Source organism: Cupressus sempervirens, chromosome 7, assembly GCF_028749045.1.
Source record: "Cupressus sempervirens isolate cs-2001-9-10 chromosome 7, ASM2874904v1, whole genome shotgun sequence".
Taxonomy (NCBI): Eukaryota; Viridiplantae; Streptophyta; class Pinopsida; order Cupressales; family Cupressaceae; genus Cupressus; species Cupressus sempervirens.
Window position 1 is genome coordinate 358,425,905 of NC_143124.1, and position 25,872 is coordinate 358,451,776.

Sequence of the window (25,872 nt, forward strand, 5' to 3'; positions counted from 1 at the left end):
CAGGGTACAAATCATGAATTCACGTCACTTAACAAATTCAGAAAGGTTAAACTAACTTAGATACTTGTCCTATTTTCTAGGACAATTGACTCAAGGTTTAGGATTTGGACTCAAGAGTTATCTCCCCGCTTATACGAATGAAATACTGTGATAGGGTACGCTCATCCTAGCAATTCAGGAAAGTTGATACCTGGTACCTGCAATCTACATAAAATCCACACATGTAAAAACACTTATATTCTAAACTAAACAAACAATGGCAAGAAGTGGTGCATCGTGTAGATCTCGACTAGTAGGTGACTACGACTCCCTTTCTCAACCAAATCAGAAATGCCACACATAAAGAAAACATACGCGCACACCATACACATGCAGTATGGGGTAAGTATCCATAGAAACACATATAAATAGTTCATCTAACTAACATCATTAAATAACTAAATAACTAAAAGCCACTAAATGAACATATATATCATCATTGAAACAATCATGAGATAACTTATATATATATATATATATATATATATATATAAACTAAGTATAAAATAACATTTAATCAAATCTGGTAACCAAGCACCGATAATCATAAAACATAATCATAAAACAAGCCTAAAAGGATCTAGTCAAAACCAATCAGAAAAGTCAAGTAGGGGTAGGTATTACATGTACACTTGCAAAGGATATTAATTCCCATATACTTGCATAATTGCATAATCTAATTTCTTTATAAATGTTCTAACTTGAGAACCTTGAAAAATAAATAATATTAGATTAATTTTTAATAATTGTGAATACCTTCCAAGCATCATAGTAGTGGCTTGTGGATTGGTACTAGGGGAATCCTTATAAATTGAGTTGTCCACAACCCTCAGATTTCCAACACCTTTCACTTGATACTTCTTATTTACCACCAAACCAAATTGACATCCTCCATAGTAATGGTAATATGTCCCTAGTGTATCTTTGCAAAACTTGGCCAAGGCATAATCATTTGTTTGATTTTGTGGCAATGACACCCCAATGAATTTATGTGATTTTAGATGCCTATTATTAGTAAACATAAATTGTTGAATAGAAGATGACATACTTAGATTAACTAGTACTTTAACACAAAACATACATTTTTCTAAATCTGAAGGGTGTGAATAGTAATTGTAACGAACATAAGGATTATCATGGGGATCTATGCTTCTAAGCCAAAGCTCGCCCCTTGACAAGGGAAATGCCACCTTACTTGCAACAAGACCTGAATATTATATATTTGTGGCTTTTTGTTTGAAATAACTAGAACCTTCAATATATAGTTGTGAATTGTCTAAGATTCCCACTACTTGTCCATAAGCAAATTCAAGTGGTTTTGGAGATTCTACGCTAAAACTCACACTAGGGTTATCTTGATTATTTTTCCTATTGAGGGTGTGTCTAGGAGAATGGTAATATTTAGTTTTTTAAGTTGTTCTCTTGGACTGATTCTTCTTAAAAGGAGAAGTTGACGACTCCCTATGCTTCTTGCAAACAAAATCACCTCGCTATTGGTGGACAGTTGGTTTAGTAGTACTTGATATGATTGACCATCATTATTGATTGTAAATTCCACTCCACTAACCTTAAGATTTCCTGCAAGAATTTTTTTTTCAATATTCAATACATACACATAAATAAAATTGTTAATGTAAAACACTAAAATATAAAGATATTCTATAATATATGACCATGTCAACATTTTTTTTTCAAAAGTCACAAAACAATAAAGTAATATTAATCTAGAGATTAGAAGAGCGGTCTAATAAGAAATATGAATATACTTATTATTTAATTTAAATAAGGTAAAAAACTAAACAACTAATTACCACTTTTAGGCGCTAATAAAATATATAATTAATATATAAGGGAGAGGACCCAATAGTTGAGCGAGGTCCAATAGTCGATCACCCTATCGTGAACATAGAGTCCAATCTTCCAACACATTTTAACTATATATTGTAATTAATTGATCTAAATATATCAATACTTGAACACATGAAAACTTATAAATATTATAAAAAACATAAACATATGAATTCGTTAATGAGTGAAATAAATAACTTTTTGTCTCCAATAAAATATCATAGCTATTTCATATATGTGTGTCACTCAAAACATAATATACTCAATTAAATAAACATTGATATCTTAGTGTACAAATACTACTCTTATGTATACAATTATTAGGGTAGGAATGTATATGAATAAAGTAAATCATATCAATAATATGTCTCATCACAAATATAAAAGGTGAACACTAATAAATGTCTTGAATTTTCTTATGAAATGTGTGAGATTGTCAAAAAGTTTTTGTGTTCAACTAATGGTCCCTTTGTGTTGATTATAGGTTGTATTTTATATAATAATGTGTTATTTTTATAATGTAGCTAATAATTCTTTTTGTTGAAGTATTTGTCATTTTATGTTATATATAAAAGTTATATATTACAAATATTTATGATTAATAATAACTATCTAGTCCATTTAAGTTACATATATGTTACATTTCATATAGTTATACAATATTCCGTTAACAACAAATGATAATTTAAAATTCAATTATTAGATATTTTTAGATTCATCTTTGGTCAAATATTTAAAAAGTCATTTTTTGACACATCTCACTAGGTGCACTATTTTAACGAGTTGTGCGATGAGTCACAACTTCAAACCTTAGTTGTAGGTAGTTTAATGTCCATTTTACATTTCTAAAAAAAATGAAAGTCTTATAATATCCCATGTAGCGGCTACATGTTGACGAAGTTAGCCCTCATGACTAGTGGTTCCTCTCCCCCGAGGTAAACTTTAAGAAACCCCCTCCAGAAAAAGATATAAATTATTGGCAAATCTTTCATTATTTTGAAAAATCAAATTATTTTTATAGGCAAATCTCTTATTTTTCTATGTTAAATATTATTTACATTGGCGATTATTTTGGAATCATAATTTTTGAGTCGAAAATATAATCTCAATAACAATAGGAAGTTTGCTAATCGTCATGGAATATTACAAATCAAAATTGAACATGTTTTATCTCATGGAAATTATGAAGATAATTACATTATATTTTAAATCAATAGTGAAAACTAAATATTGTTAATATATCCCTAAAATAACTAATAATTATGATAATTATTAGTCGATTAATTTTAATTTGTTTGATAATATATAATATTTAGGTGAATCAAATCTAATCATATATCAAATATTGTGGTGAATCTTTGAATTTAATTTTTTTAATAAAATAAATTATTAAACGATTTTAAATATTTTAGATCTAAATTTAATAAAAATGTGGCAATTTAAATTACATTAAATCTTAAATTAATAACAAAAAAAAAATTCTAAAATTTCTAAAACTACGAATATTCTCCCCTAATTATTTGACTTGTTAAATTATATCATATTTAAATCAATAACTTGGCCTCTCCGTCTAACATTAATTAAGCAGAGAACTTTGATCACAATAAACAAGTTAATTTCTACACCAATTCCTATTACACGCTTCAAGATGATCTCGGGGAATTCTAGAAATAAAATATCTATGATTACCTGATTCCAAATTGAAGAGTACTCTGTTAGTAGCATTGAGAAGAAGAACAATATTTCTTGGATTTGCATACTGGAGAAGATCTGCGGCTGTATGTCTCTTCCCATTCTCGTCAAAAATTGAAGCACTGATCTTGTTGCCTTCCAAATGATCCAAACAATATCCATTGTAAGGAGCAACTCCTGCTTCAAGAAGCCCGTCCTTGAAGGCAGAACTCCAAGAAAAAGCTTGTGCGTTTTGAAGACATTTAACTTCTCCACCCATTCATATGACTCGTTTACAAGTTTCCCATCCCACTTCATTTTCCGAACATATTCAGAGCTCGCCCTGCTGTAGAATCCACCATTAATGGCTGTTCCACCTCCAAGAACTCTCCCCCTTGCCAACTGCACTCCATCCTCTGAGACAAAACCCTCTGCTACATAAGGGTAATCTTTGGGATCCCCCAAAAGCTTGAAAAGCCCTTTGAAGTCTTCCACATCGGGATCTCCACAAGGAGAGTCTCCCCTCTCGAACACCAAAACAGAGTAGTGCTGTGAAAGAGTTGCTGCGACGGGACACCCAGCTGAACCTTCTCCAACAACAATGTAATCGTATGTTCTTGCAACTGCCTTTTCAGCATCAAATGTCATAAAGGATCGAAGGGATTCCGGATTTTAGACAGGTTAAATGTGAACACTATCGGTGGCATTTGGAAACAACATCGAGCTGTTTTCTCCAAGATTGTTGACAATAATTAACATATCTATGATTAATAAAGGTACCTTCAAAACAGAAGCAAGTCAGGCAAACAAAATGAATGATAGATAAAATTAAACTAATCTTCGGGTTAAATTTGACTTAAGCTTCGGGAAGGTGTTTGGCCGTAAAAGCCAGAAAATGAACTTACGCGGAACAGCTTCTCCTGCAGAACAAAGCTTATTTTGATTGGGAATCTTTAAAATGGAGGGAACCCTAGAAGACTCCGCTTTGCAAGTAATTAACTAAGCAGATGGAGGTTGATATATTAAAATATTTGCTCTGAGAATCTATGTAAGTGATTGAGATGTCGATGTTTGAAAATAGAACTGCGGATAGACAAGGCCTTGCGTAAAGAGAAGAGGATTAAATTATTGAGACAAAAACTTGTGGACAAAGCACGAGAGTATTCAAAGTTTTTACTTTCATGCAAAATGTGGTCAGATAGCGGACACATGTGAACCGTTTGACAAAATGCAGATCTTAGACATCACTGATCTCGGGATATACTGAGGAATGAAAAGCAGGTAAGACACTTCTTATTGATATGGTTCTTCATAAGGCCGAAAATCTATATAATAGTCTAACCTTCTCGAATGGATGTGGTCTTTTATTATAGAAAGATAGAGGCTGGTCCAGGTGGCTATGCTCCACAGTCACAAATAAGCAGAACCATCGCTTATGAGTAGCTACACCTATACTTTTATTGGACTCTAAGCAATGTTAACCGGTCAATCAGCTAATGCACTGGTTGGAAAATCAAAAGTCAAATCAGTTTTCCCTGATCACGGCCAATATACTAAGTGCGTTTATATTGGAGGGTTTAAAATGGGAAAAAAGAAAATACAGAGTCTAAATAAGGGGAAGGTGTTTTCCGTGGGCTGAGGTGGGATTTATATAGCAAGATATTGGGTGGATATTCGAGGGGTGACAAAAAGAATTTGGAGTAACAGTTTTTGAAAATAAGGATTCTTCATTATACCACGAATCCTTGGTCCAGTTTCTGAGCTTCATACAACTGTCATAAGATTTTCTGCAATAGAACCCTGCTCGTCCTTCAAACTATCCAAATATGTCTTCTTCCAATCAAGATGCCGTCATAGAAATTCTAGATACAAGTGTATTGCTTGAAGCAGCATTACCGCTATTACTCGTTGGTAAAGAGATGCATGCATACAGGGCAAAGATTTTATTGTTGCCAATTGCAAGAGGACCTTAATTAGCACATGAATAACAAAGAATCATCTCAATCAAAATTCATATTCACTAAATCCATAACAGTAAAAGATCTAAATGCCATGGTGTCCACACTGCCTCTACTGCAGGTATAAATGCAATTATTGAAAAGCAAACTAACATGGCTCGCCAAGGAAACTGTCAGAGGTGGATCAACCTCCTCCAGATGAGAACTGTACCTTGTTTACTGAAAAAGGGTGTCTAAGTTCAAACATTTGGGGTGCACTTGACAATATAGTTAACGATGGACTGAATATCATGTCTCTCTTGCTTGGATTATCAACACCTCTTTTTGAGTATACATCGAACCCAATAGCCATTGGAGCTTTCCGAGCTACATAGAAAGGGATTCTAGTTGTTTGTTCTGATGGAAACAAAGGACCTGATCATCTATGGTTGTGAACGCTGAAGACAACTCCATGTATTTTCACTGTTGCAGCAACCACAATTAAACAGACAACTAAGGTCAAATGTTATTTTGGGTAATGCCAAGACAATACAGGGTATGGCCATAGACTTCTCAAATTTTAACCAATCAAACATGTACCCTCCTGGGGATTGGGGCAGCATTGATAGCACTTTAGTTTCTATAAATGATGCAGAAAATACCTATCTAGATTCTTTTGAAGCTTCCAAACTGAAATGAAAGATGGTACACTGTCTCAACACTGACACGAGTTAGCCAAGGCAGTAAGAAAATGGAGGTGGAAAACAAGGGTGGTCTAGCCATGATCTTAGCAGATGATTAACAGAAATTAGTCACAGCTATGGCACTTTTCCTTCCACTACAATTAGTAGCATGCTTGCCAAAGAGATCTTACCATACAGGAAATCAACCAAGAAACCAGTTGCACTATTACTTCAACAGAGAATATCTAGCCATAAACCAGCATCTATTGTTCCAAATCTCTCATCAGGAGGACACAGAAGACTCCCTGAAAGTGCTCTCAAGCCAGCATATGGGATGGCAGAAGAAATTTTGGTAGAAAACTATAGAAACCAAGGGTGAGAGAACGAAGACCACTTTGGAAGCATTGAGAACTATGTAGATAAGTAGGAGATATTTTCCACAGGGGCTTTCCAATGAATGGTTCATAAGGCACAACGCTTGGTGAAGGTTTTGCAAATGGGGTTGCAAGCAGAGTGGGTTTAACCATGGAGGAAACTCCATAGTTAATCGCACTCGAGCTGGAGTAGTATTAGGATGCGTGACCTCCCAGGGAGTCCTAGTGCTTCACCTCTGTGAGCATCACCTAGATCCAATGAGTGCTAAAGTGTTCCATTTATTCTCATGAGAGATGGATTTATGTGTGAATCACTGCTCATGATACATGGGTCAATGAGTTTGACTCAAAAAATACACAATTAAATAATAAATCTTGATAGCAATATCACAACTATGTAGATATTAGAACATTACGCTTTGAAAACTAAGATCATTGGAGGTTCCTATATATGAAATAAATGAAACTCGGATGCTTGTGGATAGAAGATATGCTGTATTACATGTATGAGTTACGTTAAGAAAATAAAATAGCAAAATACATAGCAAAGAACTGTGATAGTTAGGGTATCCAAATTAGAGGCCCCTCTCTAATGTAATGAACAACATTGTAAACACACCGATTTGTCATAACCTTACTTCGTTGTTCTTTTGATATTGCTAACGACTTAGCCATGCCTTTTTACTTGTATGAACCTCACTATCAATCAACAAAATATTGTGTCTTGTCATCAGCATGATCATACAACATTTAGAGGTTGGAAAAATCTTCTTCCAATCTGCTGGTTTTCATGCCTTTCCTCTAATGTGTAACATTTTTTCTTATTTTTCTGCATCATTGGCTCTTATTATTTGGGAGCAGTAGCGTCCAGTTATTCCAGAAATGCACCATTCTCAATGTCATTCCTATTGTCATTTTCTTGTGTGCTTCTAGATGGAGAGAGAATAAGCTGCTAGCCTTTTGATAGAGGATCATTTTTCTCAGTATTGTGAAGCAGGTTTTATTTTTCCACGAAAGTATTGTGTTTGGAAACTTTTTCTCTTTTCCTTTTGCCTGGCTTTGCCTTGTCAAACTAAAATTGTTAAATTCTGGGTAGTGGCATTAATTAACCTTATGTTTAGCTCTTTCAAATCATATCATGATTTCTTCTTAAAGTTCTTTGTAACAATCTCTGCTACTTTTTCTTGATTTGGATTCTTTTTATAAGTTCATCATTCTGAAGATGGTAGATGGGATCGTAACTCTTTTCATGGCTTTGATAACTTCTAGTCACTTGTTATTCTTCTGGAGGGGATTTTATTATCTTTGTCTTGTATTAGCTTGTAAGGGGTTTGAAATTAAAAGTCTTGTGTTTACAAGTTTACATTTGTACTTTACATTTTTGCTATGGTTTTCTCTCCATGGGGATTTGTCTGCTGTACTTTTGGTGTTCTAATGTTATAGTTTTGTCTTGGTACTGTGTTCCACGTTATTACCTTTCTATTGCAAGTGGCTGTAGTTGTGAGCTCCAATGACCTAGCTTGCCTAGTTGTAGGCATCAATACAAATTCTTTCTTTCTTAGTAGACTACTAATATTTAGAATCTTTTTGCAGAGGACTTATGTCCCTATGGGCCTATACTACAACTGCATAATTTTGTGCTCTCATATGATGATCCCAATTTTAAAGACAACAGCGGAAGGATTAAATTGACAGGAAAGGTTCTCTCTTCTCCAATGTTTGTCACTGGTAGGTAAATTTGAATCAGGCCCAGATTTTTCCAGGCAGCTTGATTTTACAAGCAGTTGGTTTTCTAAGATGTGTATCTTTTCATTTTAAATCTGTTTGAAGGCATTAGAAGCTCTTCTATGTAAAATGTATTTTAGAAGCTGACCTGCTTCCTCAACACTCTCTCCATTCTAGTACTGATTCAAGCAAATACTCAAGCTGGTCAAAGGGCCTTTTTTTGTTACTGAAATCCTTGGTACAATTTTTTTTTTTCCCTCAATATCAGGTTTATGTTGCATAATAGTTTTGGTTAAAATGTTACTCTTTGGTAAATGAGAAGATGAGCTTCACAGTTGCAAATTCTTAATGGAATTGTTCCAAGAATATCCTCAATGGTATAAACATGGGAGTATGCCTTCTGTTAATGTTATAATTCTGTCGAATAAATTATATTATATATATGAGATATATAAATAATATATGGCAGATATTATATATGGAATAATTTAACTTATGTTATATATATATATAACCATTATAATATATTGAGAATATATTACTTTTATTATAATTATAACTAATGTAGGTTAATATATTAAAGAGACATGTCTCTTCAAGAGACATGCCTCTTTATTTCATATATATATTCATTCATATAAAAACTTGGAAGACACATAAATATCTACAAGTGCTATTACAAGTTATAGATCAGATTTAATGGATCCTATCACTAACATGGTATCAGAGTAGGTGCCCCACCTGTCTGTGATCGTATAACTATTGCTAAGAGTTTATAATAGATTAACATCAGTGATGATGGATCTATGGTTATAGAGTCAAAGGGTTGCCTTTACTTTACTGGAACTGCAGGTTGAGACTGCATAGAAGGGATGTGCTCTGTATAAGAACCTTCAAGTGATTTGAATGTAAAAAAAAAAGAGGAATGACAGATGGAGACTAGTCCCAATAAGGAATAATATGTCACCATTATAAACATTCGCCAGTCTTACCCGATACTTGATGGGTGTGTTTTAACAAAAGTTCAATACAAAAAGTTTTACCTCTCTATCTGCTCTTGCTACTGTAAGTTGGTAATACCAGATAATAGAATCAGGGATACGAGATATAAAATCCACCCGTGAATGAATATTATCTATAGAAAGAGCAGGAGTAAATATTCAGGAATTTCATTATATTGGTATGTGAACATGCGAGTATTGCAATTGGTTATTGAGCAGATATATATATCTGCAACTATGTCTTGGGATGGAATCAAAATTATATTACGATTAAAGATTTTAATCATCCCAGTAACAAACAATCGTCACGGCATTGACTTATTATGATTAATGGTCAACACGTATCAGCAAACATTTAACCAACAAATAATTAAGGCTTACGATGCATTTGGGCATGAATGACTCAGCAGATCATATTGTTCATTGTTATGATGGCTGTAATAATTTATACACAGCATAATAGACACTCCAACATCACCCCTTATCATCCACGATATGGCTATCCAGAGGCTGCTACGATGGTTGATATCGCAAATTCTAAAGGAGAAGTTATCACAGAGTTTGTGGCTGCAATGTTGTGATAAAGACAACTCTTGTTTGGTTACAAAGATTACTGCTGAGAGACCCTCACATTGGAGATGGAACAAAGAACTTGGGCTGCGAATGTCGAAAGAGGTGACAACTGCAGATTGCAGGCCTCTGCTGAAAGTGCTTACAGCTACATACTCGATTGGGTGTGTGCAATAAGGGATATTCTTTTGGTACATGCGCTCAGCCTGTGTGTGTTCTGCTGCTAGGAGAGCTGGGACTCACCAATATATTATGTGCATGCATTGAGACCGCCATAAGGGAAATATTATGTTTTCAGCGCTGAATCATATTTAACAATGACTTTAATTAATGATATCGACCAGTGGAAATTACTCTAGAACATAAAGAAAATTATTAAGTTTAGGTGGTGAAAGATGTGTGGGCCAGCCTTTGTGACTACATGCAGGTCAAACTAAGAGGAGTCAAGAATATCTAACAATAATGGTTATGTCTAAACCATTAACAATTAATGACAAGGTTTATGAAGGCACAAATAGTATTGATAATAAAGTGGCATAATTTGTAAAGAAAGTATTTATGAATTGGCATAATGCATGTTCTCTGGCTAGTGACTTATGAGTCTAAATACAAAATATGAGAAGGTGGTCACACTCATTAGGAAGACGAGAGAGCGGGAAGACTTATCCACACTTGGATATTATAATATGGAAAACTGCTCTTTGATCAGATAGAATAATAATAGAGGGATTCAACGCAATTTGTATTAAGGATGCATATGCGATAAACATTTATTATTTTTGTGTATTACATTTATCTCTCTATTAGTTTTTTGTGTACTATAAAGAGCTATTTGCCTTGATCTTTTCCTTTGTCTCTGAGGATGTTCTTGCAGGAAAAGAAGATTGGTACATTAGGCATGCTACCAAATATTGTGCAGACTCAATCTTATGATAGTAGCTTCAAAGAAGCTGTGATTTAGGATTCATTAATCATCTGATGATCAAGTTGGATAATTTGAGTCTTTTGAAGTGAATATCCTTAATGATTGACATTATGAGAGGGAGTCTGACAGTTCACTAGAGGCAACCTTGGTGAAAGAGAGGGAGCAGAAAATAAAATGCTTCAATCAAACTTTTGATGATCTTGGTTCAGAAGGAGTAGACCTTGTTGATGGATTCTCCACTAGTCAGAAACTATAACAGCTATAGGACTATGATTCATGGGATAAAGTCTCATGTTTGTAGGCTGGAAGACCTTATGCTATTAGGATACCTATTGAACTAGGGAAGCATTACATGACTTGTTACCAAGAGGTTAGAAGGATGATAACAGATTCAGAGGAAGTTTGACACTTCATCGGAAAGAACCTTTTGCTAAGAGGTCAGAAAAGGTGATATCAAACTAAGAGGGAGAAACCTTATTCTCTGACATGTTTTATGGTGAATGTTGTGACAACACCACATGACAGTATTCATGGAGACTTCATGGGAACTTTTGATGTCATACATGTATGAGCCTGTCCCCTGTGTACATCATGAAGAAGTGACGACTTCTAAATGATTATCACTTGTATTAGGAGAAGTTGTTGTAAAGTGACGTCCTTATAATAACTTGTAGCATGATTCATTTTTGCGAAAGTGTTTCATGTAAGGGCTTTATCTTGTAAATCAACAAGTAGGCGGTTGATATCATTAATTTGATTATCTACAAGTTGTTTGTATAGATATATTTTCGGTACTTGGTGTATATCATGCCCTGATATTTTGATAGGCCATTACCACATTGAGTACTTGGTGGATATCATTTAGTTGATGTTCTAATAGGCCATTACTCGGAGTATTTGGTGAATATCATTTGATTGATATTCTGATAGGCCAATGCTCATGTTACCAAATATGATATCAAATAGTAATTGATGAATATCATATGTTGATATTCTGATAGGCCAATACTTACATGATATCATATTCTAGAAATCTTCTGATCAAAGATTTCCTATACGTATTATTTTTGAAATATTACCTATGGTATAATATCTATGTGTTTTATCCTTCTTCATTAAGAGGGAGTGTTAATGTTATAATTCTGTCGAATAAATTATATTATATATATGAGATATATAAATAATATATGGCAGATATTATATATGGAATAATTTAACTTATGTTATATATATATAACCATTATAATATATTGAGAATATATTACTTTTATTATAACTATAACTAATGTAGGTTAATATATTAAAGAGACATGTCTCTTCAAAAGACATGCCTCTTTATTTCATATATATATTCATTCATATAAAAACTTGGAAGACACATAAATATCTACAAGTGCTATTACAAGTTATAGATCAGATTTAATGGATCCTATCACTAACACCTTCTGTCATGTCGTTCCCATTTGTTTTCTCTAATATGTTATTTTGGATGTGGATCTTTGTGTGCCCTGATTGGAATAAGAATTGTCTCATTGTTGCTTCAAACAATTTGAGTGTTGATGGCATGCTGGATGGTGTCCTTTCAATGTTTTGAATTGCTGTTCTTTTAGCATGTTGTTTGTTATGATCTGAGATAGACCTATTGTATACTTACCATATGACTACTGTCAGATTATTCTAGTGTATTCTACCATATGACTACTCTCAAACTATTCTTTGGTGTTTGCATTTTATTGATGAGTGGCTACGGTTATATTCTGCTGTTTATGTGAAGCCGCTGCTGGCATAGATAGTGGATTTTACTTGTTTCATTGATGACCATACTTGTGTAATAACTCCACAATGATGCTTGGTTACATTTACATGAACAGATGGTTTCATTGTCTTATGGCATTGTTGGTGATTTCATATGTTCTATGATGTGGTATCTGTGATTTGCTGTATTTTTATAACATGGATCCTATATGTTATGTTGAGCAGTTTGCATTTGGCAAGTATCTCATTCCAGAGACTTCTTATAATTTGTTATTAATGATTACACGATGATACTTAATATCATAGAGTGTAAGAGGTGGTAATTATGATGCTAAATGTGGATTAGTAACATGCTTAGCAGATGATATTTTCCACAGGGGTTTTCCAATGAATGGTTCATAAGGCACAACACTTGGTGAAGGTTTTGCAAATGGGGTTGCAAGCAGAGTGTGTTTAACCATAGAGGAAACTCCATAGTTAAGTGCACTCGAGCTGGAGTAGTATTGGGATGGGTGACCTCCCGGGAAGTCCCAGTGCTTCACCTCTGTGAGCATCACCTAGATCCAGTAAGTGCTAAGTGTTCCATTTATTCTCATGAGAGATGGATTCATCTGTGAATCACCACTCATGATACATGGGTCAATGAGTTTGAGTCAAAAACTACACAATTAAATAATAAATCCTGATAGGAATATCACAACTATGTAGATATTAGAACATTATGCTTTGAAAGCTAAGATCATTGGAGGTTCCTATATATGAAATAAATGAAACTCGGATGCTTGTGGATAGAAGATATGCTGTATTACATGCATGAGTTACATTAAGAAAATAAAATAGCAAAATACATAGCGAAGAACTGTGATAGTTAGGGTATCCAAATTAGAGGCCCCTCTCTAATGTAATGAACAACATTGTAAACACACCGATTCGTTGTAACCTTACTTTGTTGTTCTTTTGATATTGCTAATGACTTAGCCATGCTTTTTTACTTGTATGAACCTCACTATCAATCAACAAAATATTGTGTCTTGTCATCAGCGTGATCATACAACATCTAGAGGTTGGAAAAATCTTATTCCAATCTGCTGGTTTTCATGCCTTTCCTCTAATGTGTAACATTTTTTCTTATTTTTCTGCATCATTGGATCTTATTATTTGGGAGCAGTAGCATCCAGTTATTCCAGAAATGCACCATTTTCAATGTCATTCCTATTGTCATTTTCTTGTGTGCGGTTTAGATGGAGAGAAAAAAAGCTGCTAGCCTTTTGATAGAGGATCATTTTTCTCAATATTATGAAGCGGGTTTTATTTTTCCATTAAAGTATTGTGTTTGGAAACTTTTTCTCTTTTCTTTTCGCCTGGCTATGCCTTGTCAACCTAAAATTGTTAAATTCTGGGTAGTGGCATTAATTAACCTTATGTTTAGCTCTTTCAAATCATATTATGATTTCTTCATAAAGTTCTTGGTAACAATCTCTGGTACTTTTTCTTGATTTGGATTCTTTTTATAAGTTCATCATTCTGAAGATGGTAGATGGGATCATAACTCTTTTCATGGCTTTGATAACTTCTAGTCACTTGTTATTCTTCTGGAGGGGATTTTATCATCTTTGTCTTGTATTACCTTGTAAGGGGTTTGAAATTAAAAGTCTTGTGTTTAGAAGTTTACACTTATACTTTGCATTTTTGCTATGGTTTTCTCTCCGTGGGGATTTGTCTGCTGTACTTCTGGTGTTCTAATGTTATGGTTTTGTCTTGGTACTGTGTTCCACGCTTGTACCTTTCTATTGCAAGTGGCCATAGTTGTGAGCTCCAATGACCTAGCTTGCTTAATTGTAGGCATCAATACAAATTCTTTCTTTCTTAGTAGACTATTAATATTTAGAATCTTTTTGCAGAGGACTTATGTCCCTATGGGCCTATACTACAACTGCATAATTTTGTGCTCTCATATGATGATCCCAATTTTAAAGACAACAGCAGAAGGGTTAAATTGACAGGAAAGGTTCTCTCTTCTCCAATGTTTGTCACTGGTAGGTAAATTTGAATCAGGCCCAGATTTTTCCAGGGAACTTGATTTTATAAGCAGATGGTTTTCTAAGATGTGTATCTTTTCATTTTAAATCTATTTGAAGGCATTAGAAGCTCTTCTACGTAAAATGTATTTTAGAAGCTAACCTGCTTCCTCAACACTCTCTCCATTCTGGTACTGATTCAAACGAATACTCAAGCTGGTCTAAGGGCCTTAGTTTGTTACTGAAATCCTTGGTACAATTTGGTTTTTTCCCTCAATATCAGGTTCATGTTGCATAATAGTTTTGGTTAAAATGTTCCTCTTTGGTAAATGAGAAGATGAGCTTCACAGTTGCAAATTCTTAATGGAATTGTTCCAAGAATTTCCTCAACGGTATAAACATGGGAGTATGCTTTCTGTCATGTCATTGCCATTTGTTTTCTCTAATATGTTATTTTGGATGTGGATCTTTGTGTGCCCTGATTGGAATAAGAATTGTCTCATTGTTGCTTCAAACAATTTGAGTGTTGATGGCATGCTTGATGGTGTCCTTTCGATGTTTTGAATTGCAGTTCTTTTAGCATGTTGTTTGTTATGATTTGACATAGACCTATTGTACACTTACCATATGACTACTGTCAGATTACTCTAGTGTGTACTACCATATGACTACTCTCAAATTATTCTTTTAGGATGTTGTTTGTAATGATTTGAGATAGACCTATTGTATACTTACCATATGACTACTGTCAGATTATTCTAGTGTATACTACCATATGACTACTTTCAAATTATTCTTTGGTGTTTGCATTTTATTGATGAGTGGCAACAGTTATATTCTGTTGTTTATGTGATGCCGCTGCTGGCATAGATAGTGGATTTTACTTGTTTCATTGATGACCATACTTGTGTAATAACTCCACAATGATGTTTGGTTACATTTACACGCACAGATGGTATCATTGACTTATGGCATTGTTGGTGATTTCATATGTTCTATGATGTGGTATCTGTGATTTGTTGTATTCTTATAACATGGATCCTATGTGTTATGCTGAACAGTTTACATGTGGCAAGTATCTCATTCCAGGGACTTATTATAGTTTGTTATTAATGTTTATACGATGATGCTTAATATCATAGTGTGTAGGAGGTGGTAATTAGGATGCTAAATGTGGATCAATGTTATTTAGCATTTTCAACAATACATTGTATTATTGATGATTCTAAACAATGATTAATATTATAGATTAGATGAGATTATACTCATGATGTTTAAATAATAAGTTAATTACTAACGATGATTAATGACAATCAATAATAGTTAACGATGTTTGAGTTAAATTACATAGATAATAATTTTAGGTGAGAAGGGGTAGTGTCATAACTCTCATAGAATGAATACACCGCTAAAGTTCTCTTTCAGCAATTGTTGTTATTTGATGATGATATGTGTGCTTCAGTTATTTATGCATATATGATCTGATACCCTGGACATATGTCGTTTAAGTGATGGTAGAGACCAGGCATCAACTCCACCTGGCTCCACAGATCTGAGCATACCTTTGATATCTCTGACAGTGGTTAAATTTGGAGATGGTGATATGGCCAATCATGTTCTTAAGCCCAATCAGCTTTCCTACTCTTGAACAACTATCTTTGCAGTTGTGATGGGACCAATGTGGTGTGTGGGGGCTGCTTTATTGTGTTTGTATTGTTGCCTGTTGGTGCATGAGCAAAGTAACGTGTAGGAGTAATCATGAGTGTCACCGGTTGGGGTGTTATCATTGCCACTATCATTGCCAGAAAGTTTATAAGGGTTTCTTAAACTAAGTTGGGATGTTATTATTATTACGACTTGTGTATTTTTAAAGTTTTATTTTGAGACTTTTATTTAAATGAAATATTATTTTTTTGTTTTAAGTAGCCATTTTTAAGATTGCAAAAAGTGTACTATTCAACCTTTTTTTTTTGGCTTTTCCCAATAGTTCGTGGATTTTCTTTAAAAAGTCCTCCATGATAAAATTCTAAACAGCCTTGGGGAGCAAATTTGAGAGATAATATTTTTGTGGGTATTTTCTTATTGGATTGCAAGTGTTGAAATTGCCTTGTCTTCAAAATATATCTTGGTTTGGAGGAAGACTTTTCAACTAATGTGTAACAAACAAATTTTCTAGTCTAGAAAGATGGAGCTATAATCTGAATTAAAGTAGATATGAAAGCAATACTTGAAACCAAAGTACCGAAGTGAACATTTTTAATTCCATTTCATGTGAAATTAACTGAAATAACAACCAACTGACATAACTGATTTCTATATTAATTACAAAATAACTTAAATCATTACCATCAATTCTATGATATTTAATAATTACAAGAGAAAGTAATGCATAGTAAATAATTGAAGAGGAACATTAATAATCTAACTGAAGGGTCTCATAATTGTTGTACAAGCCTCGGCTCTCGAATAAGAGGAGAAACATTAGCTTAGGCTTAACCTCCCAACCACGGACCTTATCAATCCCCACACAATCTTTTAACAAGAAAGGCCCTCCCTACCCCAGGGCTAGGCTTGGGGCACTATTAGTCCAGCCATCTGAGTTGTACCAGTGTTTAGAATGTCTGCTCAGTAATAGACAGACATGTTTGATTAACTGGCACCACCGAGATCATGTGATCTATAGAAGGTAAGCATGCCTTTAACGACCTTGGCTAAGGTTTTAGGTGGGTTTATAATACCCGATCACCCCCGCTCGACTTGTTAACAGGTAACTAAATTGGACATGCACGAGCTTATTGGAAAGTTCTTTAAGTTTGAGTGATTAAGTTATCATGACAAATCTAATTTATGTTCCTTGTTTTTGCAGAACTTCCTTTTACCTCTTCACCCTCTTTCTTGGCCATCCAGCCAAGGTGAGTCCTTGGTGTTTGCTCATTAATGAAATCCTTCCATTAACAGTTCATTTGCTGAAACTCAGCTAATGTAAAGATGATAATTTATTTCTGGCATTAAGCCATCCTTGTAACTCAAGGACTTCTCTCTTGTAAAATGAGAAGATTATATTATCAGAAATAAAGGACAATCTGATCAAGAATAAGCTTACACACATTGCATATCCGTTCTATTTCTAATTCGAACAAATCAGTATACATGTTAACCTTGATCAAATGAATTGTTCATTATTCATCTTTTTGTATCACAGCATTGAGGAATAACATTGGCATACTTAAAACCAAGTTGCACCTAGATTTCAGATACATATATACCAAATAAGAAAATAGAAGTATCCACATAACCTGATCAATGATGGAATGAATTCGGGGAGTCCCGACTAGCTGGCTCTCAATGATTTGAATAGCCAAGGCAGATGCTTGATATAGTCCCCATCTAAAACAGCAAGCTCGGTTTCACATTCAATATTGGGAGCCAAATGGAAAGAGTAAGAACACGAAGAGAAGAGAGGGAACAGTATGGATGTTAAGCTGAAAAGAAAGGAATGTAGTTGAATATATGTCTAAGCAAGAGAGAAAGCTTAAACTGAAGCCACGGCTCAAGATGGTAGTTATAAACAAGATCATCGGCTTCTTGGTTCACCAATTCAAAAAGAAAGAAATATTGCCAAGTTTGCTCATCGTATCTCATTGAGACTTATAATTTAAAAGCAGAATTCAAAGGACTCCTTATTATAAAGAAGAATTTTATTATATATATAATTTTCTAATGATGTCATCATACTATTATTATGTCCAAGGTCATACCTATTAGGATACACATATCTATATACGTGCATAATTCAGAGAATTTATTTTATCTTCATATCCTCCTAATCTATATATATGTATATTAATAGAGACGAGCTTGGATAATTTAATATCATGGTGGCATCATACCTTTATACATATGTGCATATATATACATATAATGCAATGATGAGGATGCCAACATAGATCATAAAAGGTACGAATTTTGATTATGTTTAAATTTATAAATGTTTTATATGTTGTCCAAGTAGCTCATGCATGTCCAGTGTATGTACCCTGTTATGCAGTTGTTAGGTCCTTACCAAGGTAGTTAGAGGTCATACCTGTCGATCGGATCAATGGACTAAAGTAGTGTCCCATTACATAGATCTCGTTAAGAAATGCTTTCTCCCTTTCATCTACTCCTGCAACCACCCGTGCAACATTTCCACAATAATAACAAGTTCTCCATGATACTTCAATACCAACATATAACACAGTTAGTTGTAAAGAAAATAGTTAACTACCATCATTCAATAAACAAGCAACTGCTAACTACCATCATCAACATATTACAAGTAACGACTAACTACCATCATCAACAAATGACAAGTAACGACTAACTACCATCATCAATAAGCAATTATACATAATAATTGATAACAACCAAGTTCATATAAACAAAGGTTAAATATAACTACCCTTTTCACATGAACAAGGAAAACAATAGTTTTTAACTAATCATCTCAATGGCTATAATTTAATTTTAATTAGGTCAAAATTTTGGGATGTAACATAATGAATATTTTTTGGTTTTATGGATGTAGAGTTAAGGTTCTTGTATTCTTCCCAATTCTTGTTTGAATTTTGAACATGACTTTGAAATGGTTTGATATGTATTGTTTTATGGATTTAATCATATTACAAAACTGTTTGGAGAAATTTTTGGTGATTTTGTACGAGTAGTTTTTCCATACCCAGTTTTGAGGCAAATTATACTTCTTCACTTAGTCTTCAATATGAAATATAAAATGCTACCCTTATTGTAGGGTATTCTTGACATTCTTTGAGTAAATTGGATGATGAATTCTATCATGGTATCATGGTGTATTCTCGGTCTATGTATTTGGATATGATATTAAGATGAAAATGGCCTTGTGTATTCCTTTATGAAACCACCATTAGAATGTTTGCATGGTTGAGACCAATTGTAAATGATGCTGGAAACTAATTATGTATAACGGTATTGTTGGGATTGGTGGCCCTTTTGTTTTGAGCCATTTATGGTCTTGGATTGCTTGTCGAGGATAGTGCTGGCAATATGTAATGAAGGAGGGAAAATTTGATGTCTTGTATGATTATTTGGCAATGTTCCACTGTGCTTGTTATTGGATCTAGTTTGGGAAGGGTGTAGATTCAGTTCTAAGGAGTGGGTCTCAATGGAGATCAAGGCTCAAGTAGCCATCCTAGATAACCCATTGGAAAGTAGTTGAACCAGTGACAACATAATGACTTAATAAAACAAATGGGAGTAATCACATGTAAATGAGATGGAATTGATTCCTCATGTATGGCTTACTTCTTTTTTACCGGCTAAGGACGCATCTAAGATGCCTCATGTGTGACTTCGTACCCTCACAGGCTAAGGACGCATCGAAGATGACATATATAGAAAAGATGAAAATCGATTCCTCATGCATGCCTTAGTTCTTGTATTGGCTAAGGATGCATCAGTCATGCATGTCTTCATGCTTTAATGGGCTAAGGAGCATTGGAGATGACATTCCCATATCAAAACTCACCGCCCATACCCTAAGTCTTCATGCTTTAATGGGCTAAGAAGCGTCGGAGATGACAGTCCCATATCAAAACTCACCGCCCATACCCTCATAGCTATGAGTAGTGACCCTTGGGGTAGTGCTCTTGTTGACATTGTTGTATATGATTTGGTTATGGGAATGATGCGATTGATCACTCTTGCATGAGAGTAGACTTGATATTTTGTTTGTGTTTATTCATCATTATGCCCATGCTATTTGGGAGGAAGTACTTGTCTTGGGTTGTATTGCACGAGGAGGAGTGATTGTATGTTCCCTTGCATGAGTTTATCTGTGATTTGACCTTGTCCTCTATGTGATTCATATTCAGCCTGAATAGATTTGTACTTGTGAGTTGTGAGCATGGAAAGCCTTGTTGCATGTTGGACTAGTGTGATTGTTTGGGCCATATGGTAATCGCTATGAACGCATTGGGGAGGGCCTAAGGGTACCTCGTTGTCAGGTAGTGTGACTAAACACCATTGGGGACAAGAGCACAAGTTTATGAATTGTCCTTGTTTGCACTTCATTTAGACTTATGTTACTCTAAGGACGCAAAGATGAACTCTTTCAACATTTTGGTTCTAGGGGAGAGAACCTAGTACTTGAACACCCTAACTTTGCGCTTATCAAAATCCTACGTAAAAATTTCAAATCGCTCCTAGGTTTTTACAGCAGCTTACTTAGGGAGTCGTCTACTTATAACTAAGGTTTCAAGTTCACGTCACCCGTTATAATGCCACACCAGCATGCTTTTTGCCAAGTTGTCCAAAACAGCCCAAAAAAAAAGTGAGACCAATGGTCATCACATCATAGTTGAACAGCTGATGTGGCATCACATCATTGGTTAATTTTTATAACTAAGGGTACATTTTATTCAATTTTGGGTAGTTAGCATTGTACTAACAACTTTAAAGTCACCCTCTCCCCTAGGTGCAAGTTAGACACCACGATGGAATATATGGTAATAAAGGTACTTTTGAAGTATTCATGTTCTTTCCAAGTGAATCGAGTGTAATTGACCCCAACTATGTCCATCTAGTACTCCGAGAGTGGAGTTGAACACGTTCTCAACAATGTGTATGTTAGCATTTCATTCTTGCTTGAATTTTGGAGTTAAACCTTTTTTTGTACATATATATACAAGTTCTTCCTACACATTTGACCATTTTTCCTGCACATTTTCTATCAAATTCTATGCATTTACTTCTTGTCCCTGCACTTTCATTCACTATTCCTCTGCATTCGTTGACTATTCTTGTGCATTCATCCTCTGAGCTACATTTGTTCCTACAGAGTCAGAATAGAGGGGTGTGAATGAAGGTCTACATTAACAATGAGATTGTGGCTTGATGCCCCTTTATTCCTAGTCCACTTTGATATAATCATAGTTGCTAGTTTGTATCCGTAGATACTCATGGAATAATTTCACCTTGAACATGGTAGTGGTAGTCAGGGAACCCTTGGAAGCTGTTAGTGGAGGAAGCTTGTGCATACTCGTGTGATGCTGTCATGTATTCTCTTGATTGTTGCAATGCAACCTTATGCAACTGTGATGTTATTCATTTCAAAGAAATTCTGTGCTTGTTTAACCTTTAGTTCCAAGCGTTCCTTGGTGGGGAGTTAGTTATACTTTCAGTCATCATTTGTTTCTGAAAAGAAATACATTTGGTCTTATTTGTATCACTATTACTATATATTTATCCTCTGCAGAAGAGAACAAATATGTGGTTCTTGAATTTGGGCTTATGGTTGGTTGTATCAAGTCCAATCCTCTTCAATTTCAGCTTCTTGTTGACCATATGTCTAGTCACTCAGGTGATGAACAAGTAGTCTTCTTCAATTTTTCAAGACTGTTTGTTGAACTATTCATGTGATCTTGCAGGAGCAAAGTATGACTTCTCAGATTGTTTGTCTTGTCATTGCGGGTGATTCAGTTGATATACAATGCCTTCCTGCAGGCCTAGTATAAATGTTTATAAGTTGCAAGTTGAGTTTTTAAAAGGCTGTCATTCATTTTAACCGTGACATAATTTCCCATTCTGCAATTCTAGTTTATCTGGTATATCGGTTTTATTTCTAATAATGGTACATTTGTTGAACCAACCAAAAAGGTAGACCTGGCTTTGACATGGGTAATTAACTATCTTATCTATGAGTTTTTTGGATTATTTTTTCCCTTGGGGCAGAAATTCTAGTTGTTCGTAGCTTTTGGCTGATTCAATGCTGTTGGACAATGAGCCTCATGCTATGATTTTGCTTGGCTGTGATATGATCTTCAATATTGTATATATCTGATGTTATATATTTTTATGTATGATAAGGTCCAGATTATATCCCTGTGCATATGTTTCACCTTTTTCTATGTTTCATGGTTAATATGCACTCCTATGTGTCTGGGGTGAGGGGGGTAAAGAGACAATGAGAATAACATACTCAATGTTTACCATATCATGACAATTACCGTGTGCGTGTGCATGGAGATAAAGAGACTGGGAGAACAAACTCAATTCAATCATTATCATGACATTTATCATCATACATATGCATTAATACATTACTTCAATTAGATACAAAACTAAATAGGAATTGATATAATTATGCAAATTTAACCATTACAGCGTTGTGTATATAAAATTTTGGAACAAAACTTCTTTTGGAAAGTAACAGTTAAATTTAAATAACTAGTGCTATTCTAAATGACATTTAGATTATCTATATTCACGTGAATTAGATTATCTATATTCACGTGAAAGAAGAGACAAGATAGAAATGACAATTGCTTATGTTATCAATTTTATGATTGAGAATGCTCTTATGAGGTAGGTTTTCATACATAGGCATTCTTTTATATGAAAGTAATATTTATTTTCATTTGAAAGAAATGGCAAAATAGAAATGACAATTACAAATATTATGAGTAACAAGCTAACGTTACTGTTTATTTAAATGACTATTTAAAGGAAATAAAGTGTGTGTAATGGTTATTGTTGGATGTTGGAATATTTTTCAGATCTTCTTGCGCTCATGAATGATATTTAGTCCCATATACCTGCATATATTGCATAATCAAATAATTGTGTTAATGTTGTAACTTGAAATCCTTGAAACATAATGCAAATCAATTTTATTTTTTAAATACCTTCCAAGCATCATTGTGGTGGCTTGTGGATTGGTACCAGGAGTATCCTTAAAAATTGAGCCATCCACAACCCTTAGATTATCAACACCTTTCACTCGACATTTGTTGTCAACTACCAAATCAACCTGACAACCTCCATGGTAATGGTAAGTTGTCGCTAGAGTGCCTTTGCAAAACTTGGCCAAGGCATCATTTGATAGATTCTTTGGTAATGCAGTCCCAATGAATCGAAGTGTTTTGGTATGTCCATTGCTAGTAAATGCAAACTCTTGAATATAAGATGTCATGCTTAGATTAACCATTACTTTCACACAAAACATGCATTTTTCTAAATCAGAAGGGCGTGAGTAGTAATTATAATGAACATATGGAGTATCTATAGGATCTCTACTTTTAAGCCAAAGCTTGCCCCTTGATTTGGGAAATGCCACCTTACTTACGACAAGGCCTAAATATTGTGTATATGTTGCATTAATTTGTTGGAAAAAGCTACCTGACTCAATATCGAGTTTAGAATTATCTACAATGCCCACTACTTGTCCATAAGAAAAATCAAGTGGTTTTGAGGATTCTATAGTGAATCTTGTACCAGGATTATCCTGAACTCTTTTTCCTACTGAAGGTAAATCTAAAAGAACAGTAATATTCAAAATTTTAAGTTGTTTTGCTGGACCGATTCCACTTAAAAGAAGAAGTTGAGTGCTACCGATGGCTCCTGCTGACAAAATCACTTCACTATTGGTCTTGAATTGGTTAAGTGATACTCGATAATGTAGGCCATTATTATTGCTTTTGAACTGCACTCCACTAGCCTTAAGCTTTCCTGCAATAGAGATTCTAGATATTAATAGACACATACACATAGATACCTATATAATGTATAGGGATTTCAACATCTTATTTCTCAAAATTCATTTTAAAAACAACAACATCATTCATCTGTGAATGAATCAGAACAATCACCTATATAAACAATAAAAACTAGCATAGGCTATTCAAAATGTCAAGCTAAATACAGGATGTAGAATTTGAAAACAGGGGAGGTTCGAAAATACTAGATATCTAATTTGAGAACAAGGCTGTTCTAAAATAAAAGATTTACGTGAACCTGATGCCCTATTAAAAAGAACTCTGCTGGTTGTAGCATTTAGAAGAACTACAATATTTTCTGGATTTGCATACTTGAGGAGATCTGCGGCTGTATGTCTCTTTCCATTCTTGTCGAAAATTGAAGCACTGATCTTAGTACCCTCCATATGTTCCAAAGTATATCCATTGTAAGGAATAACTCCCGCTTCAATAAGCCCACCCTTCAAAGCAGAACTCCAAGGAAAAAGCTTGTCTGGTTTAAAGGCATTCAACTTCTCCACCCATTCATACGATTCATTCGCAAGTTTCTCGTTCCACTTCATTTTCCGAATGAATTTAGAGCTTGCCCTGCTGTAGAATCCGCCATTAATGGCTGTTCCGCCTCCTAGAACTCTCCCCCTTACCAACTGCACTCCATCTTCTGAGACAAAACCCTCCACTACATCGGGATAATTTCTGGGATCCCCCAGACTAGTGAAAGCCCCTTTGAAGTCCTCAACGGCGGGATTACCATAAGGAGAATCTCCCCTCTCCAATACTAAAACAGAATAGTGTTGTGACAATGTTGCTGCCAGGGGACATCCAGCTGTGCCTCCTCCAACCACAATGTAATCATATGACCTTGAAGCTGCCTTTTTAGCATCTGCTGTCATAAACGGATATGGGTATCCTGCAAACATCAAGAACAGAGCATTACAAATCAATTGCATGTGTCCTCGCTGAGACTTAAAAAAATCGATTGGAAACAAAATTGTAAAAAGTTGTACCCACCCAAATTAGATGTCGCTGCTTCTGAACGGAATTGATGGTGGTGATTTGTAAACATCAGCAGGCATGAAATCACAAGGAATACTATCTCCATACTTAAGTCGTCAATCTGGTTCCTCTTCTAGATTTGAAAATTAGATGAATACTCTGTGGAATGCTTGAATTCTTTGTAGTGATCAGATCTTCTCTCCGACCTTATGTCGAAAAGTTCTGGCTGGTGTCATGAAATATAAAATGTGTTTGTGACTTTGACTATTCAAAGCCAATGTCTCATCTGTCTGAATTTATTCTCTCGCAACTCTCATTATTATTATTCTTGAAGTGTTTACTTGGAATTAATATACATGCCTCTCGGTTGTTGTATATTTACAATTAATATAAACATTGACATTCTCAATCCTGTTCTACTGTCTTAAGCATCAAATGATTAGGACGTTGGGATTCTTACTATCTTAAGCATGAAAAGATTAGGACGTTTCATAGGCGTTCAAATGGATAACTTAAGGGTGACTCGATTCCTATCGAATTTTCCACCACCACCATTGAACAATCTTGTGGAATGATGGAGTCATCTCAAAGTGATATAGAAGAGCTTAAGGGGCTTCCTAATGAATGGTTCATAAGGCACAACACTTGGTGAAGGTTTTGCAAATGGGGTTGCAAGCTTTGGGTTTAACTGTGGAGGAAACTCTATAGTTAAGCGCGCTCAGGCTAGAGTAGTACTGGGATGGGTGACCTCCCAGGAAGCCCCGGTGCTTCACCCCTGTGAG

The 25,872-nt window shown here is 34.7% G+C and overlaps 1 protein-coding gene and 1 pseudogene across 1 annotated transcript; both read right to left on the reverse strand.

Moving 5' to 3' along the window:
• Window positions 1–683: 683 nt before the first annotated feature.
• On the reverse strand, window positions 684–4,230 carry LOC149546950 ((R)-mandelonitrile lyase-like pseudogene; annotated as a pseudogene).
• Window positions 4,231–22,872: 18,642 nt separating this feature from the next.
• Window positions 22,873–25,448, reverse strand: LOC149546951 ((R)-mandelonitrile lyase-like). The gene is made up of 4 exons (XM_089791447.1): window positions 25,106–25,448; window positions 24,354–25,004; window positions 23,246–24,068; window positions 22,873–23,155 (listed from the first exon to the last, which is right to left on the reverse strand). The coding sequence occupies exons 1-4, from the start codon at window positions 25,194–25,196 to the stop codon at window positions 23,113–23,115; spliced, it is 1,608 nt and encodes a 535-aa protein (XP_089647573.1). The 5' UTR covers window positions 25,197–25,448; the 3' UTR covers window positions 22,873–23,112.
• Window positions 25,449–25,872: the final 424 nt, after the last annotated feature.